This window comes from Apteryx rowi, unplaced genomic scaffold (assembly GCF_003343035.1).
Source record: "Apteryx rowi isolate R43461 unplaced genomic scaffold, aptRow1 scaffold_43, whole genome shotgun sequence".
Classification (NCBI taxonomy): domain Eukaryota; kingdom Metazoa; phylum Chordata; class Aves; order Apterygiformes; family Apterygidae; genus Apteryx; species Apteryx rowi.
In genome coordinates, this window is record NW_020450683.1 from 299005 (window position 1) to 314628 (window position 15624).

General features: G+C 63.2%; 2 protein-coding genes across 2 annotated transcripts in view; both read right to left on the reverse strand.

The window, feature by feature from the left end:
• E2F2 (E2F transcription factor 2) overlaps positions 1-3847 on the reverse strand; it is an 8378-nt gene extending 4531 nt beyond the window's left edge. The window contains exon 1 of the mRNA XM_026076338.1: positions 3531-3847. Coding sequence (XP_025932123.1) covers positions 3531-3830 — 300 coding nt within the window. The 5' untranslated portion in view covers positions 3831-3847. The remainder of the gene's footprint in view (positions 1-3530) is intronic.
• A 1115-nt stretch (positions 3848-4962) lies between these two features.
• CATSPER4 (cation channel sperm associated 4) lies at positions 4963-12642 on the reverse strand. The gene is given in 12 exon segments (XM_026076259.1): positions 4963-5079; positions 5319-5400; positions 6047-6151; positions 7402-7619; positions 8729-8921; positions 9179-9324; positions 9661-9781; positions 10288-10385; positions 11256-11475; positions 12159-12292; positions 12372-12440; positions 12598-12642. Coding segments are annotated over 12 exon segments (1548 nt in total).
• Between the last annotated feature and the right edge of the window lie 2982 nt (positions 12643-15624).

A 15624-nucleotide genomic window follows, 5' to 3' on the forward strand; every position in this document is an offset into this window, starting at 1 on the left:
AGCGGGGGCTGGGTGCCCCGCCAGCTCTGCCTGCCAAGCAGCCCTGGCGCCAGGGGCTACACCCTGCGCCCAGCCCAAGCATCAGAGCAACCCTCTCCCGCGGGGGCCGCCGGGCGCTCCGCCTGCCAACGCCGCGTTTCAACAGCGCCCGCCGGTTTCTCCGGGCTTGCCCGGGCCATGCCCGCCTCTCCTGTCCCATTCCCCCTCCCTCCACGCAAGCCCCTCCGCGCTCCCAGGGCGTGGGAACGCAGCACCCGGTTATCGCACCCGCCGTGACTCAGGGCACCACAGCATCGCGCCAACGCGAGAGGCAGCAACCCACAGTCGTGCAGGATGCCTGCAGAGCAAAGCCGGGTTTTGGGGGGGTTGGAGGAGGCTTCCAGCCCCGCCATGGGGAGGGTTTGACTCCAGCCCTGATCCTAGGCTGCAGAAATGGGAAAAATTCCTGACGGGGAGGAAATGCAGCATCCCTCCCTGCTGGTACTGCTCTCCCCATCTTGCTTCCGACGTGGCTGGCATCTGCCTCCCCTCCGGAAAGACCCCAAAACCCCAAGCTGCAGCACAGACCGATGAAGGCCTGATCATGATCCACCTTCTGATCCTCCTTTCCCCAAGGCACAGATGTGGGAGGCTATAAAAGACAGAGCCAGAAAGGGCCCTGGCCCCCGCAGGCGTCCTAATTGCAGGGAGGACGCGGGGAGGTGATGGGATAGACGCCACCTCCGCACCCATCCTGACGGGTACCCCGGAAAAGCTGTGCCCACAACAGCCCCCCAAAATCACCCATGTGGAAAACCCCTCAATGGTTCCCTGTCGGGGGTCGGGATCATCCYGGGTTACCGCGTCGGGAACGGGCCCTGCCGCAGAGCCTTTGCCCGCAGGAGAAGCGCCGGGGCGGCCGCCCGCTCGCTGCACCGAGCATCTCCGCACAGGGAGGGCAGCCCTGCAAGCGCCGATCCCGACTGCTCTGCCGACAGACTCCTGACGCTCTCTGCCCAGGGTGGAGAAAACCGGGAGAGCCGGGACCCCCCAGCAAAGCCGACGCTCTTTCCAGGGCCCCCTTGCTCCCCTATGGAGATCCCAGGTGGCCACAAGCAGGACAAATATTCAGGATGGGTCTGGCACTGGCTAAAATAGCTCTGAAATACATGTGTTCGTGCAAGAGATGCGTTTATCCTCTCCGGGATCTCCGAGTTCGAGGCTAAGGGAAAGCCAAGGCCCAGCTGCGCTAAGCCAGACAACCCGTCCCGCTTTTCCGCAGCGGGACATGAAGAATGGTGTGCCGGGAATGGGCCCTCTCCCGCCAGGCAGCCGGAGCAAGTGAGCCCGGGTTCGCTGTGACCTTCTCCTGCCACCTCACGTGGCATGAATCCCGTGGGAGCGGCCGCAATTGCCCAATTGCCCTGCGCGGGAATGGGGAGGAAACGCTCATTATCTGATTGCCCCAGCTCCGCGCACAAAGGCCGCGCTGGCACACGGGGACCCAGGGCGCCGCTCCAAGCGGTAAAGCGGCGAGCGGAGCYGGCACGCGCCATCCCCAGCGCCAGGATGCCGAGGTGACGGGCTCCTGCGAAGGCCCCCGTCGCGGGTCACCCAGCTCCACAGGCGCCAGCCTTCGGCARCCTTGACATCCCGGGCTGCCGGGGAGGGGGCAGTTGGCCACAGCTCCCGGGATCATCCCCGGGGACCCATCCTGGCGCCTGTGGAGCCATTGGGGACTGGAAAATGAAGAGCCCTGAAGGCTCCAGCTGGGAGGGCGAGACGGGACCTCCGGAGGGGCTGTAACGGTTCAGCCACCAATAGCACAGAAAATCCCTATGTTTGCAASATCAGAGCCTCAAACGAGCTCTGCCACCACGCTCAGAAAAGGGGAGGGGTGTTTGTCGGGATTTGGGGGGCTGTTTTGCGGGAAGGGGTAGCAGCACAGATCTTTCCTTACACGATGGTCCCCAGCAGCACGGGACGCAGCGGCTCATGCGGCTCGAAGACAAAAGACGGCTCGAAGCAGCTTGCCAGGCCCAGGAGGGGACAGGTGGCCCYGGAGCCCTCACGGGACAGGGTCACGCGGAGCGCAACATCCCGGCCAGCCCGCGCTGCCCCCGGCACGGGCGAGCGGAGAGACCGCCGCTCCCTGGCCCCGGCGACGTCCCCACCTGGCACGAAGCGCGAGCAGCCGCGGGAAGGGTGCATAAATAAATCAATCGAGCCTTTAAAAACCAAATCGAAGTTGCAGGCGCGCTGGGATGCCTCCCAGGACCTGGGGAGAACAGAGGCTCACAGTGAGGGCTGGACACGTGCCCAGGCGCGGGGCAGGCAGGAATTAAATGCCAGCCCCAGCTGCCAGCAGGGCTGCCTGGCTCAGCGGGGGCCCTCCAGAAGGAGRGTCCAGTCCGGGAAGAGCCGCGACGCTTGGCAAAGGGCACAGGCCGGCATCCGACCCGCTCAGCTCCGGGATCGACAGCGTTCAGCTGCTCCCCCTCGGTCCGGGCAGCATCGCCCTTCTGCTCGGATCACATCCGTGTGCCGGGAAAGCGGTACGGCTCCCATGAGACAGCCCCAGCCCGCACCCCGGGCAAGTTGGCTGCGCTGCAGTTTCCCAGTTTTCTCCTTAGACCGGTGGGCTCGGAGGCTTTGCAAGCGCAGCCCTCGCCCCAAACCTCACCAGCATCACAGYGACACGGGCACGGCCAAATTCAGCTGTCAGCAATCCCTTGCCCCACCCCCCCCAAACCACACATCTCCCCCCCAGCCCAGCTCGCTCTTCCCACATATCAGGGTCCCTCATGCAAAGCCACGGAGCATCCCAGAGGGGAAGGGGATCCTTTCCAGTTCAATCTCACCCCCAGCAAACGCGTTTCAAGCCCCCACTGTGACCCCCAAGACCTGATATCACAACCCTGCCCAGGCAGGAACCAAGCCCGGGCAGCGAAGCTGAACAGCCCTGGTCCCTCGTCCCCTGCCAGCGGCCCCCGTGGGGGCCAGGCCACCTCGGGGGTCACAGCCTGAAGCAGGGGTGCCAGCGGGGCAGCGAAGGTGCCCCCCTCCAACGCAGGGCAGGAACCGTGCCGGCACTCAGCCTTCACTTCCTTAACGCGAAAAGGAGTTTGCAAGGGCCTCGGCTCCGCAGCCGGAGCTTGAGGCACAACCCAAATGGTTTGCGAGCAAGAGACAGAAAAAAGAGAGAGAAAGAAAGAAAAATAAGAAAAGAGGAAGAGCAGAGCCAGCTTTGCGGGCACACAGGGGCTGAGGGAAGTTGAGAAACCTTGAGCCATTTCTCTGAGACTTCTGATTTCGGCCCTTACCCTCCCCCACGCGCAGCCAGCGTAGCGCAGCAACATCTTTCGGGGTGCAGACCCCAGCCGGGGCTGCGGAGCCGGGGGCGGCTGCGAGCCTTGAGCTCACGCAGCCCCGCGCCTCCCCGCCAGCTCCCCTCCCTGCAAAGGGCCAGCGCGGCCCCGAGACCCCAGACCCCCCAAAAGCGGGTGCAAAGCCAGGATTGGGGAGCGAGGGGGGGGGATGAGACACCTTACCGGCAGCCTTCCCGCAGAGGCCGATCGGATGCTCCTGAGCTSGGGGCCCTGCGGGGTGGCGTAGAGGCAGCCGCCCCGGGGCGCGGGGGCGCTGACAGCCGCCTGCGAGTAGACCTGGGTGAAGTAGCCGGCGGGGACAGAGGGCACCGGGGGGCTGCCCAGGCTGGAAGCCACCCGCTCGATGGAGCCCATCACCGACATGGCCTTCTGCTGCTGCTGGTGCTGCTGCTGCTGGTGGGGCGGGAGGGCGGCGCCCCCCCTCCCCGCGCCGGGGGACACTCCCCTGGGGAGTCGCAGCATTGCAAAGTCCTTTCCGAGAAGCCCAGCTGGCCCGGGGGAGGGGGCCGAAACGCAGCTCGGCTTTGCAGCGCCGGGGAGGTCACAAGCCCAGGGACAGCATTTTGGGTTTGTTTGGTTTTTTTTTTTGGGGGGGGGGGAGATTAGGGGGAGCTGCCCGCCTGCAGCCGCCAGAGGGATCCGCAAGGCCCTGACAGCAGCCGGAACTCCAAAAAACACTAAGAAAACGCTTAAAAGCTGCAGCTGCGGCAACAACACCGGGAAGGGGGGGGGGGGCACAGCCTGCAAAGCCCTGCTAAAAAAGCGCGTTTCGCCCTAAAAGTCGCCCCCGGTGGCCGCTCGCGCTCGAACTGGATGGAGGCCGGGGCGGCCCGGTCCGGCCCGGCCTGGGACCCGCCGGCGGCTCCGGCTCTTTCCCCTCCTCGGTCGCGTCTTTCTTTTCCTTGTTTCTTTCTTTCTTTCTTTCTTTCTCCCCTTCCTTCCCTTCCTTTCTCTTTCGCTCGCTCTTTTTTTTTTTTTTTTAAGCGCCAAACGACGTGCCGCGAAATTCGGATTTCCCGCGGAAAACGCCGCGCGCTGATTGGCCGCCGCCGCATCCGCCCGCCCCGCTGGATACACTGTGCGGGGGGGGGGTTAAAGGGGCAGCGCGCCGCGCCGCGCCCGCCGCGCCGCGGGGCGGGTCCACGCATGCAAATCAGGGGGCGGGGCCTCCTTGGCGCCACCTGCTCCTGCTAAAGCGGGACRGGGGGAGGGGGGACAAGCTTGGACCCTCTCCCCCCCCCCGGCTGGGGCTGGGGCATTGCTGGTGGTCACTGCGACTGCAATTTGGGTTTATTTTTTGCAAGGAAAGCCCCACAGCTGCAGCCTGTGGGCTGCAGATCCCCCCCCTCCCAAATACCCCCCCCTCCCAAATTTATCCGATGTCCGGTAGGTTGCGGAGAACTGCGGGGTTACTGTCAGGACCCGCATCCTCCGTCCRTCCTGGCATCTCACACGGGGCACCTGGGACAGGACACGCTGCCCTCGGAGCCGGGCACCTCTTCTCCTTTCCTACACCATCACGTCCCGTCCTCCGGGCTGTGCGCTCAGGCCTGGGGACACGGCTGTGCCGCGCACCCCCGGCAGCTCGGGGCGGCTACGGCGGGAAGGCTGCGGGCTGGTACGCCCGGCGCAGGGCTCTCGGCAAGGCTGGCTTCACGGCCCCTTTGCGGTGCAGCGTGTCCTGCATGTCCTCGGGGTCAATCACGTTTGCCTGGAGAAGGAAAGGGAGAAAGGGTGCGAGTGTGCAGGATGCCCGCTGTGGCTGCTGGGGTGTGTTGGGACGCAGCGGTGGCAGAAAGCACCGAGGCAGTGGCAAATCCCTGGGCAAGGGGAGCTCAAGGGACCTACTGGGACCAGTACAAGGCCTCCACAACCCTTGGGCTGAGCCACAGTTTAATCCTGGTGAGGTCTTTGAGCTGGAGCAGTTGGTCCCCTTCCAGTTTGCCCCACTCCAGCACAAGACTGGGTCACGTCCAGGCTGGGGACGAGGGGCGTCTGGGTGTGGAGATGGAGTTTGCTGTAAAGAGACCCCCTGGAAGACGGACACACGGACAGACAGGCACACACGCCAGCACCATGGCTTCTGATGTGCAAGGTGCCTGGGGAGGGGACATGGGGACTAGACCAGATGGGCTTCCAGACCTTAACTCGGTTTGGGAGACACCCCAAAATTTGCCAGTGGCCTCCAACCCAAGGCAAATTTTTGCCTCTAACTGTGCAAAGGCTTTTCCTCTTCCTACAACGTCAGCACCGAGCCGTGCCTCGCGTCCCCCGGCTCTCGAGCAGGGGCAGGGGGGCTGAGGCCGAATGAAAAGCCTTGTAGCACAGCCCAGCACCAGCAGCGAACCCTGCGGGCCCAGCTGGGCGCCGTGTCCGGATGCCAGGAGCTCGGCTGCGCTTGGCAGCTCAGTCCGCAACAGACCTTTATGTTCCACCTACGGGGAGAAGGCGACTGCTGTCTCCATTTTAACGCACAGAGACAACGCAGCGCCCCGCGGGGTGGATAAATCAGTGTCGTCTCACTGCCTTTGGCCGCCTTCAGCGGGGTGACCCCCCCCCGCCCAGGGACGGGGCTGGTTGAGAGCAGGGAGGGCCCAGCCTCTGGGGGCTGCAGACGGCAGACTGTGCCCCTACCTCCTCCAGCGTGACAGGATGGAGAGGACGTCCCCATCCCTCACCGATCGCTGGAGTGAGGGTTGTCCGAGTTGTTCAGGAGRTTCCGCAGAATCAGCTCTTTCTCTTTTGCCTGGTTGAACTCAATGGACCTCACCTCCTCGACTATCCTGGGAGGCACAACCAAGGGAGGAGTTAGGACCGAGCTTCCCCCAGTGACCACATCCACCTTCTGCCCCTGCCACAGCCCATCACCTCCTACCCATCAGTCCTGCCATCCAATGCTCTCTTCCCTGCAAGCCARTCCTCCCCAGGAAGGATGAGGGCCTTCCCAGGGAGGTATGAGATCATYRCAGCCAGCTTGACAAGAARCCAGCCCAGGCCAGGCTGGGAAGASRRCAGTACCAGGATGCTCTGAGTCTTAGCCCAGGGTGAAGGACTCTGGTGAAGTCTGCAGGACGGAGTGTGCTACTGCCCAGGCAACCAGGTGCAGCTCAACTGCTAACAGTAGCACTTGGCCTGTGCTGCRGCCATGCTCATGTGGCTGGCAGATGTGTGTGGTGAGGCATGTTTGAGCCCACAGTGTGGACACAGATGATGTTGCAGCCAGCAAAGGTCTGAAGCCTGACCCCACAGAAATTCATGGGGGAAAGATTTTCCCTTGGCTGGAGGGATCTGCCCTTTGAAATGCCACCATAAGAGGAGGGGGCATCCCTTGCTTTTCCTGTTCATGCTACAGCCCCCAAGATCCACTGGCCCAGAAGCTCTGCTCCTCCGCCCTCCAGCCTACAGCTTTCCTCCACAGAATGGCCACATCCCATAAATCACTCAGTGTGGCAGCAATGGAGATGTGAAACCAGYTTAGCAACAGGAGAGAAAGTCTGGTAACCAGTGACAGGTGCATGACAGGAGCTAGGAGGTCTCCATCAACGGAGAAGTGTCCAAAATAACCACCAAGCATGGAGGCTGGTGGGTGGTTTCACCCAATGGGAGACTCARGGTAGTCTTAGGTTTCCTAGCAGAAATGATGTCTCTGGCTACTGCCCACCTAGACAGACAGCAAGGCCATGGATTTCATCCAAGAGGACAACCTSTCTCCAGTTCTCTCTTTCTAGACAAGAGCTATATTACCTAATACCTGCTCAACAGGCCTTCTCCAGGCTTTACAGCCAAGGCTTTCCATCAGTAAAGTCCTCTCCAGTGCCAGAACCCATGGGGTGGTATCTCCCTGTCACACTGATGTCTCCAGATGGGTGGCAGCCATCRGCTTCCACCCACAACTGAAAAGAAAGCCTCTCTGGGACAGATCTCCCTGGAGAGGGGGTTATTTTGCCTTGGATGTGTATAAATGGGCTGATTCCACCAAATCCAGCCTATGACCAAGCAAGCAAAGAGGAAGGAGTTTTGTAGTTGGCCTCACATGTTTAGCTCTTCACGGATCTCCTTGTATTGTCTGAGGTTCTCCTGAATGGAATGCAAGAGGAGGCAGAAATCATTAAAGGTGTCCTTGGTCAGGTTGGCCAGGTTGTCRTAGGTGAAAGGCTCCTGGAGGTTGTGCATGGAGGCCTTGTCCCACATGACTTCCTTCAAGTACATCAGGCTGAGCTCAGGGTCCATGTCAACATCCTTGCTGACCAGCTGAAAGGGTTAAACACGACAATGCAGCCAYGTCTGCTCACCTTCGCCAGCGGAAGCACCCAGGAGGTCCTTACACACCTGGTGGGCTGCATGCAAGGACCAACCCTCCCTCTGTTGTCAAAYAACCCAAGCCTGGAGTCCAGCACAATGGAGACAAAAATCCAGGCCTTCACATGCTGATGGTAGGTGCAAAGTGCAGTTACAACTAAAGCCAGCTGCAAACTGTTTTGAAAAAAAAAAACAGTTTTCCCCCTTCTCCTCTCTTCCCATTGACGTTTTCCATAAAAAGCCTCCATTTTACCAAAATTGTCCTGATTTTTGGCTCGGGAGGAAAAATTGAACCAATGATGGTAAGACAGAAGTGCAATCTCTCTGGTCCCAGAAGCTTTGCTCCATCAGCTGCTCCCCCAGGGCAGTGAGTTCAACACCCAAGAGCATTTCTCCTCCTGGGGCASAGCCCCATGGGAACTGCAGTCCGGAGCCTTCTCCTCTCAGGACACCTCAGCTCCCTGAAGGACCACGTCTCCACCTGACAAAGCACCTTCCTTCTTCCCAAGCCACACATCTCACCTTGGGAGGTCGGTGTCCCCCAGAGAGGGGGGCATCAACCCCAAATCCCCACTACCACCCTCTAGGGACCCATGTGTTGCAGAACAAGGGTCCTGGGTGACACGAGCCCTCTGACAAACGAGAAATCATGTTGGGGCTGGATGTGCCTCTAAACTAGCCCCTGGGGGGGGATCAAAGATCCTTTTGAGCAGGAGGAATTTCCCCTCAGCCCCCAGAGACTCCAGAATAAAAGATCATGTGCTGCAAAGTGGTGCCCAGGATGTTCCCACAGTCYCTGCTCTTGGAGAAGACAAGAAGARCAGGATGGGGACAGYTGGGTGGAGGAGCTCCCCTTAGGGAGAGATTGGGCACGGGAGGCAACCCCRACTACAGCTCTCTAGTTTGTCTGCCCAGGGAGATCTGTTTATAGGGAACCACCAAAACATGGTCCTTCCAGGATGGTTTTGCTGCATGTTTTCAGCCCATAGTAGCCCCATCCTTGGCTCGGGATGCCCACAGAGCTGGCCTGCCCTGGRCGCCTGGCCMCATGGCCAGCTTACCTCCAGGCTGGTCTGAGCAGACAGGCTGGTGCCCTGCTCCTTTTTGTGCTCCTTCTTTTCATGGGTGATCAAAGATTCCTTCAGACTCGACATCACCACGGCCACCAGCAGGTTGGCGCAGATGAAGGTCCCGCCCGTGAGGAAGATTAGGAAGTAAATGGCACCCCCTATTTTCACAGCATGCCCTTCTTTCCTGCCGGGCACAGGGACAATCTGGTTCACAGTTGGTGGTGGCAACTGTCCAAGCATGGAGTCTCTCTCAGCAGCCATGGAAAAGGAGCCCCCATGTTTCCCCCACACACCCACATCCCACCCAGTCTTCCCTCTTTCCCCAGGGCAAGGGRGGACCCCAGCTCAGCCCCAGCCCAGAGCCCATGTCCAGGGCTTCCCAAGCCCTGTCACCCCCTGCAGTGGCTCTGGTGGGTCAGAGCCCTGCAAAAGGACTAGGACTCGCTCACTCACTCAAAGGCCTGGTAGATGTTCAGCCAGCCATCCTGTGTGACGCAGACGAAGAGCGAATACAAGGCCTTCCCCAGGTTGCCGAARTGGGCTGGGATGATGTTGCTGAAGAGGATGACGCCAAGCATCGAGAAGACCTGCACAGAGAGAGCGATGGTGGTGTGCCACCTTCACCATCCCCTCCCCAGGCTGTGCCAGGAAGGATGCTCAGCATCTTCCAACACAGCCCGGGGTGAGACAAGGGAAGGCAGTTATACTGCTTGGCTAGCCTGACGTGAGCAGGGTCCTACCAAGCACCCCAGTCATGGGGCTGGGAGCTCAGAAACCATCTCTGCTTCTGATAACTGTGGCCAACGCTGGATCCCACTGACCAAGGCCAAGGTGTTTCCTGGAGGGCCCTGGGCTAATGCTCTCTTGCCTGCTCCCAGACCCACTGCTGGGTGGGCATTTCCTTGGGGAAGTGGGTGGCTTACCAGCATGAGGATAAAGAGCAGGAACATGATGTTGAGCAGGTTGGGGATGGCCTTGAAGATCACTCGGATCATCCTCGCCAGCCCCTTGACCAGCATGCAGACCTGCAGCAGCCTCATCACCCTGGGGCAAGGTGAGAGCTCCCGTCGCCTCGCTGATGGTGGGGGGAGGAAAGAGCCAGGATGCCTGGGTTCCCTCCCTGCCTCTCCTGCGAGGGTTTGGGGGAGGCTCTGCACTGTCAGTGGGACTCCCCAAACCAGCTCAAAAAAGTGACAGTGAAGAGCAAGAGATGAAAAGAGCTTGGGCTCCTCAGCATCTCCAGCTTGCAGCCTCAGTGGAGAAGGGGTGTCACAGCTGATGTTGCRTGTCTGAACGAGGAAGTTTAGAAGTTGTGGGGTTTCCTTGGCTCGTTGCTGGCTTTGGGCAAATCCCTCCCCCGTGCCTCAGTTTCCCCACTCCCCTCCGGCTGCCCAAGGAGAAGGGACCTTGCTTCCCCTCAGTGCACACCCAGGATCTGGCACAGCAGTGAACAGGAGGGGGCACCCTGTCTCGGGGAAGCAAAGTGTCCGTTCAGACCAAACCGGGGAAGCTGGAGGCTTTCGGGGAGGCCACCYCCTTCCCTCGCTCACCTCAGGATGTGGAAAATCTTCGGGTCGTTGAGCTGGGGGATCAGGGGGCCGACGAGCAGGTAGACCACGATGAAAAAGTTGAAGATGTTCCAGCCATCCTGCAGGGAGAGGAAGAGGGGCTGAACTCCGTGGTTGTGCAGCACCATGCGTGCAGGGCAGGTGGGTCTGAATCGCCCCAGGGACCCCTCAAAAATGCCCAGGGGAGCAGCAGCGGGACCCCCCCAAATGACTCCCCCTTCCCTCCCCCACGGTTCAGCCTCCCCCTCTGGCAATATCCACAGCAGGGATCAGCAGAGAGGGGGCTGCAAATAGTGAATTTGCCCCCGGTGGGTCTGCCCCATGGCCCGGGGGGGGGGGGGGGCACCCAACGAGTGCGAGCCGGGGCCGCGGGGGCCATGGGGCGAGCAGGGCTACTAGCCATCAGCTGCAGCGGTCCAGCAGCCAAGCATCGCCCCACCTGCGCTGGGGGCCCTGCAGAAGGTCCTGGTTTCTCCCAGGGAGGACAAGCCCCGGAGGGGATGTCACCGGCCCCCCGGACAGCACAGGGGCGTGAGAAGGGGGCCCAGGAGTCCGGCTTTTCGCCGCGTTAACGGCGACAAAAGCGGGCGACGCTTCGCGCGGGCGGCGGCAGAACCGGCCGTTCCAGGCGGCCTCTTCCCCCTCTTGCCCTGCAGACGGCAGCATCGAGCCGCGCCCGGCGGAGCCCGGCTCAGCGCCCGCGCCGCACCCCTGCCCCCTCGCCCTGCCTCAGTTTCCCCGTCCTCCCACGCAGCGGCGAGGGCTCCCGGAGACCCGCCGCAGAGGAGGGAGCCCACTCGGGCCGGATGGACGCGAGGATGACCGCGGCGAGGAGGGGGCGGACGAGCGACCGCGGGACGCAGGGATGCAGGGACACAGGGATGCAGGGACACGGATGCAGGGACACAGGAAAACAGAGATGCTGAGGGTCCCCGGCCGGGCTCGCTCACCTTCCAGTACAGCCAGAAACCTTTGTACCAGTTGAGCAGGACCTCGAAGAAGAGGACGATCAGCACGATGTTGTCTATGGCAGTGCTCAGCGAGGAGTAGATCTGGGGARAGGACAGAGACGAGCGCTGAAGAGCATCGCCGGCGCCCCGGTCCTGGTCCGGGGAGAGGCAGGAGGGGTGGACACGTGTCACTTGCCTGCCGGTGAGGGGACGAGCTGTGCTGCGTGCTCACAGCTTCTCGTGGACGGCCGACGTGGGGTGCAAAATACAAACTCTCATCCCCCCCAAACCCCCTGATTTCCCCACCCAAAGTGGGTCCAGGAGCACAGTTTTGCCATTTCTAGCTGCTCCCATTGGGGTTTGCAGCCTGTGGGGGGTTAAAAACGCCACCGGCAATTGAGGACAAACGGCACCAGCGGAGGGGTCTCGCCTCTTCCTCCCCTTCCTCTCCCTCGAGCGATGCTTCGAGGACCCAGACGTTGCCCTCCCAGGTGGAGGAAGCTCAGCAGATCTTTTCTAATGCAAATTACCCTGATGCAGGGGGTGGTGGATGCCAAAAGGAGACGTCCCCCACGGGAGACACCCAGCGAAGGCAAACTCTGTGGATTCTCTGGTGCCTAGTATGGATGGAGTCACCTCCCCCCCCCCAGGCTCTGTCCACAGGGATCCCCCCAGCTCGCTCCCTCCTCCCCAGGCATGAATCTCCCAGGGAAGGAGCAGCACTGGGGCATCTCTCCACCAGGTCAAGGTGCTTGGAGGGGCTCACAGATGTACAGCAAAGGCTGCCCAGGTCCGGATGCGGCGAAAGGGAGGGGGAAAGCGCAGCAGGCGAGGGGAGGTCCAACACGCTCAGYGCTGAGTGCGGGGGCTGCCGGGGGCTGCCGGCCACTCACCCCCTTGAACCGCGGTATCGCCTGGCTGGCGATCACCACCGCGTTGGTGACGACGAGCCCGGCCACGGTGAACTTGAAGGCCGGGTGGGCGAGGAAGCGGCCCATGCACACCTTGGAAAGGTATTCCTCGTGGTCCCAGAGGTCCTGGTGGGGGGGGGGAAGCGGGGTGAGAGCGGTGCCGGGGGCTCCCGTGGCGCCCGGAGTGGCCCCGGGGTGGCTCTACCTCGCCGCACACCACGTCTCTGTAGTGGACGGGCGAACACTGCAACTCCACGTCCGTGTCCTGGTCATGCTGGTGGGAGGATGAGGCTGTCAGATGGGTCCTGGAGGCCCTGCGCCACGTCTGACCCCTCCAAACATCCCCCCCCCACCCCGGCCACGTTCCACCACCCGCTGCCCCTGGCGAAGCCCCGTCCCACGGGGACCCCCCGGCCGGGGACCCCCCTCACCCGCATGCTCTTCAACGGAGAGGCCATCTTGGCACCGCTGGGCATCGCCTGCGGCACCGTGACCTCAGCATTCCAAGCCACCGGAACGTGTGACGGCACCCTTCCGCGCCCTGTGACATCATCGCTTCCCTCCCCCGGGGGAGCCCAGCGGGAGGGAGGGAAGAAGGGCCGGGAGGAGCGTTGGGGAGGGCTGGGGGAAACTTGGCGGCAGCTGGCACCCCGTCCCAGAAACTGGTCTGGATCCACTTGGAAACCGGGGGCCACCGGTGGTTTCGGCACCCCGATGCTGCCAGCGGAAAGGAGGAGGGACAGCAGGACACGTGCCCGGCTCTTCTGGACCCAGTCTGGACCAGTAGCATGGTGGGACTGTTACCAGTTCTCCCAGCGGTGCCTTCCTCTGTCCCRGTTTGCTTCCTGGGAGAGAAGAATCAAACAGCGCAAGGTCCCCTGAGATGGGTGCAACCGGAGGCGGCTACCACCGGCCCCCCCCCCCAGATGGGGAAACTGAGGCACGGATGGAGATCAGGTACCCCAAACCCTTCGTGGACCCCCTGGCCCTGGTTTTCTGGGTCCCTCCTGGTGGACGGGGAAGTGGGTTTCTCTCCCCGTCCAGCCCCCCAACTCTGCCCACCGAACCCCCGTGGGGCCTGCAGCCACCTCCACCAGCCRGCACCGAGCCGCTTCGCCCCCCGCGAGCCGGCTGCGCCCTTCCCCTTCCTGCCGTCCCGTCCCGGTGGACACCCGGTCCCCTCTGCCGTCCCGCCTGTGCTTCTCCTCCAGGCCCGTGGCGGYGCAGAGAACTAGCAGCGTCGAGACATGGCAGCTCCCCCTGGGTGGGGACGTCACCTGGCGCCTGGTGGCAGGTGAGAGCAGCCGGCCGYGGCCTGGCAGGGACCCCCGGCACGAATACGAGCCTGGGATTTTCCTCGTGCGATGCCAAACGCGGGGCCGGGTGCAGGTGGGACCGGCCTGTCCCCGTGCGCCATCGCCACCCCAAACTGGCGCTTGTGCCGTGATGGGGTGCAGGAGCAACCCCCCCCCCCGGTTGCTGAGCCCACGTCTGCCGTGGGCAAAACCCCTCCGGCACTTGGATCCGGCTCCCACTGGGCTCCAGCCCTGCACCGGCATCATGGGAGGGTACCAATCCCCCCCCCCCTTTTGGAGGCCGGGGGGGCTCGGGGGGCACGGCTGAGGCTGGGAGCCCCCGGCTAACCCGGCGATTTCGGGGCTGCGTTCGGGAAAACGGGAAATATCGTTCCCTCCGCGGGCCGGGGACCCTGACATCACCCGTGGGAAAGCGGAAGCCCAAGGGCTGGCTGGAGCACCAGGGCTGCCTGCCAGGACGCCTGGGTCCCCTTCCCGGCGCTGCCAGCGCTGCCGGGTGGTCCCCAGCGCCGCGGGGAGGCGAAGGCCCTTCGCTCTCCCCACCTGTAAAGCGGGGGGGGGGGGGACCCCAGAGGGCCGAAGGGGGGGGGGGCGCGGAGCCAGGCCACGGCGTGGGAAAGGGGCGGCAATAGACCCCCTGCCACCCCTCGGAGCTGCAAGGGGCCCCATCCAGGGGGGTGCTGAGCCCCGCATGGCAGGATTAGCCCCCCGGCATGGGGATTCAGCCCCAGGCCGGAGCCGGGGGGGCTTTTAAGCAACAAGACCACCTGAAGCCGGGGGAATCCCTTTCCAGCGCCAGCCCATCACGGATCCGCTGCAAATTCCCGCGCGCTGCACCCTGCCCCCCCCCAACACACACACCCCGGCAAACCCGGAGCAACCCCAGGCTGCTCCAGGGACCTCGGCATGTGTCCAGCCTCCCCCAAAAAATCAACCGGGATGTATCAGGCAGCTGCAGGAGCCGGATTCGGGGGGGTCTGTGCGTGCGGGGTGGGTGCGCGGGAAGGGCCACGGCTGTGGGGACGGGGCAGGGTGCCGGCGCGGTGGGAATGGTGCGGGGGGGGGTGCTCCCGTGGCCGAGACCCTCCTTAGGCTCTCAGGAGCCGCTACCCCCTCGGGATCCCCCCGGGGGGATTTGGGGGATACCCCCAGGAGGAGGGAGAGGGGAGGATGGGGGTTTATGCACCCCTTCCTCCCACTCGAAACCGCAACCGTGCCTCAGTTTCCCTGCTCCGACCCGCAGCGGGGAGGCGCGTTAGCAGTGCCGAGAGCTGAGCTGGGGCAGATTGGGAACACCCCCCCCCCCAGCCAAAATCCCCCAGTGTCCCTGACTCATCACCCCCCCGGAGCGAGGCCGGGTGGCGTGGCCGTGCTCCGGCCGCTCCACGCCGTGAGTTAGGACAGGAAGAGCCGTCGCTTGAGCCGAAAATGCCGCAGGGCCCCGGGGGACGGATATTTCGCCAAGCTGGGAGGAAGCCAAGGGCGCGGGGATGCCCGGGGTGGGGGACGGCCCAGGACATTCGCAGGGCTGGGGAAGGGGGGGGGGCGATACTTGAGGGGGGGGGGATTGCGTGTGCATGTGTGTGCGTAGATCGTGGCGGGGAAGGGGTTTGCGTGCGCCTGTGTCCTTGCACGTCTGTGAGCGCGCACACGCGTGCACGCCGCTGGCAGACGCACGTGTGCATACGTGTGAGTGTGCATGTGTGGCGCTAGACGCACGTGTGCATACGTGTGAGTGTGCATGTGTGGCGCTGCCGGGAGGGGGGTGCACGCGTTGCAGCCCGGCTGCAGCGGGTGCGCGTTGGTGCACGCACGTGTGTGCACACGTGGCTCTGGTAGGGGCAGCGTGCATGCGTGCGTGCGTGTGCGCGTCCCTGGTGGGATGCATGAGCAAATCCGCATGTGTGTGCGTGTGCATGTGTGTCCACCCAGGCGTTTGTGCAAGCGCGTGCACGTGCGTGCCCCTGTGTGTGCGCAAGTCCATGCATGTGCATGCAAGCCGTGCGTGCGCGTAAAGGCATGCGTGTGTGCACGTGTATAAGCGCGTGTGCTCACACGCAAGTGCACGCGCGGCTCCATGTGCACATCTGCGTGCACACGCGTGCCCACCCGTGTCCCCGTGCACGAGCGCCCGCGTGCGCG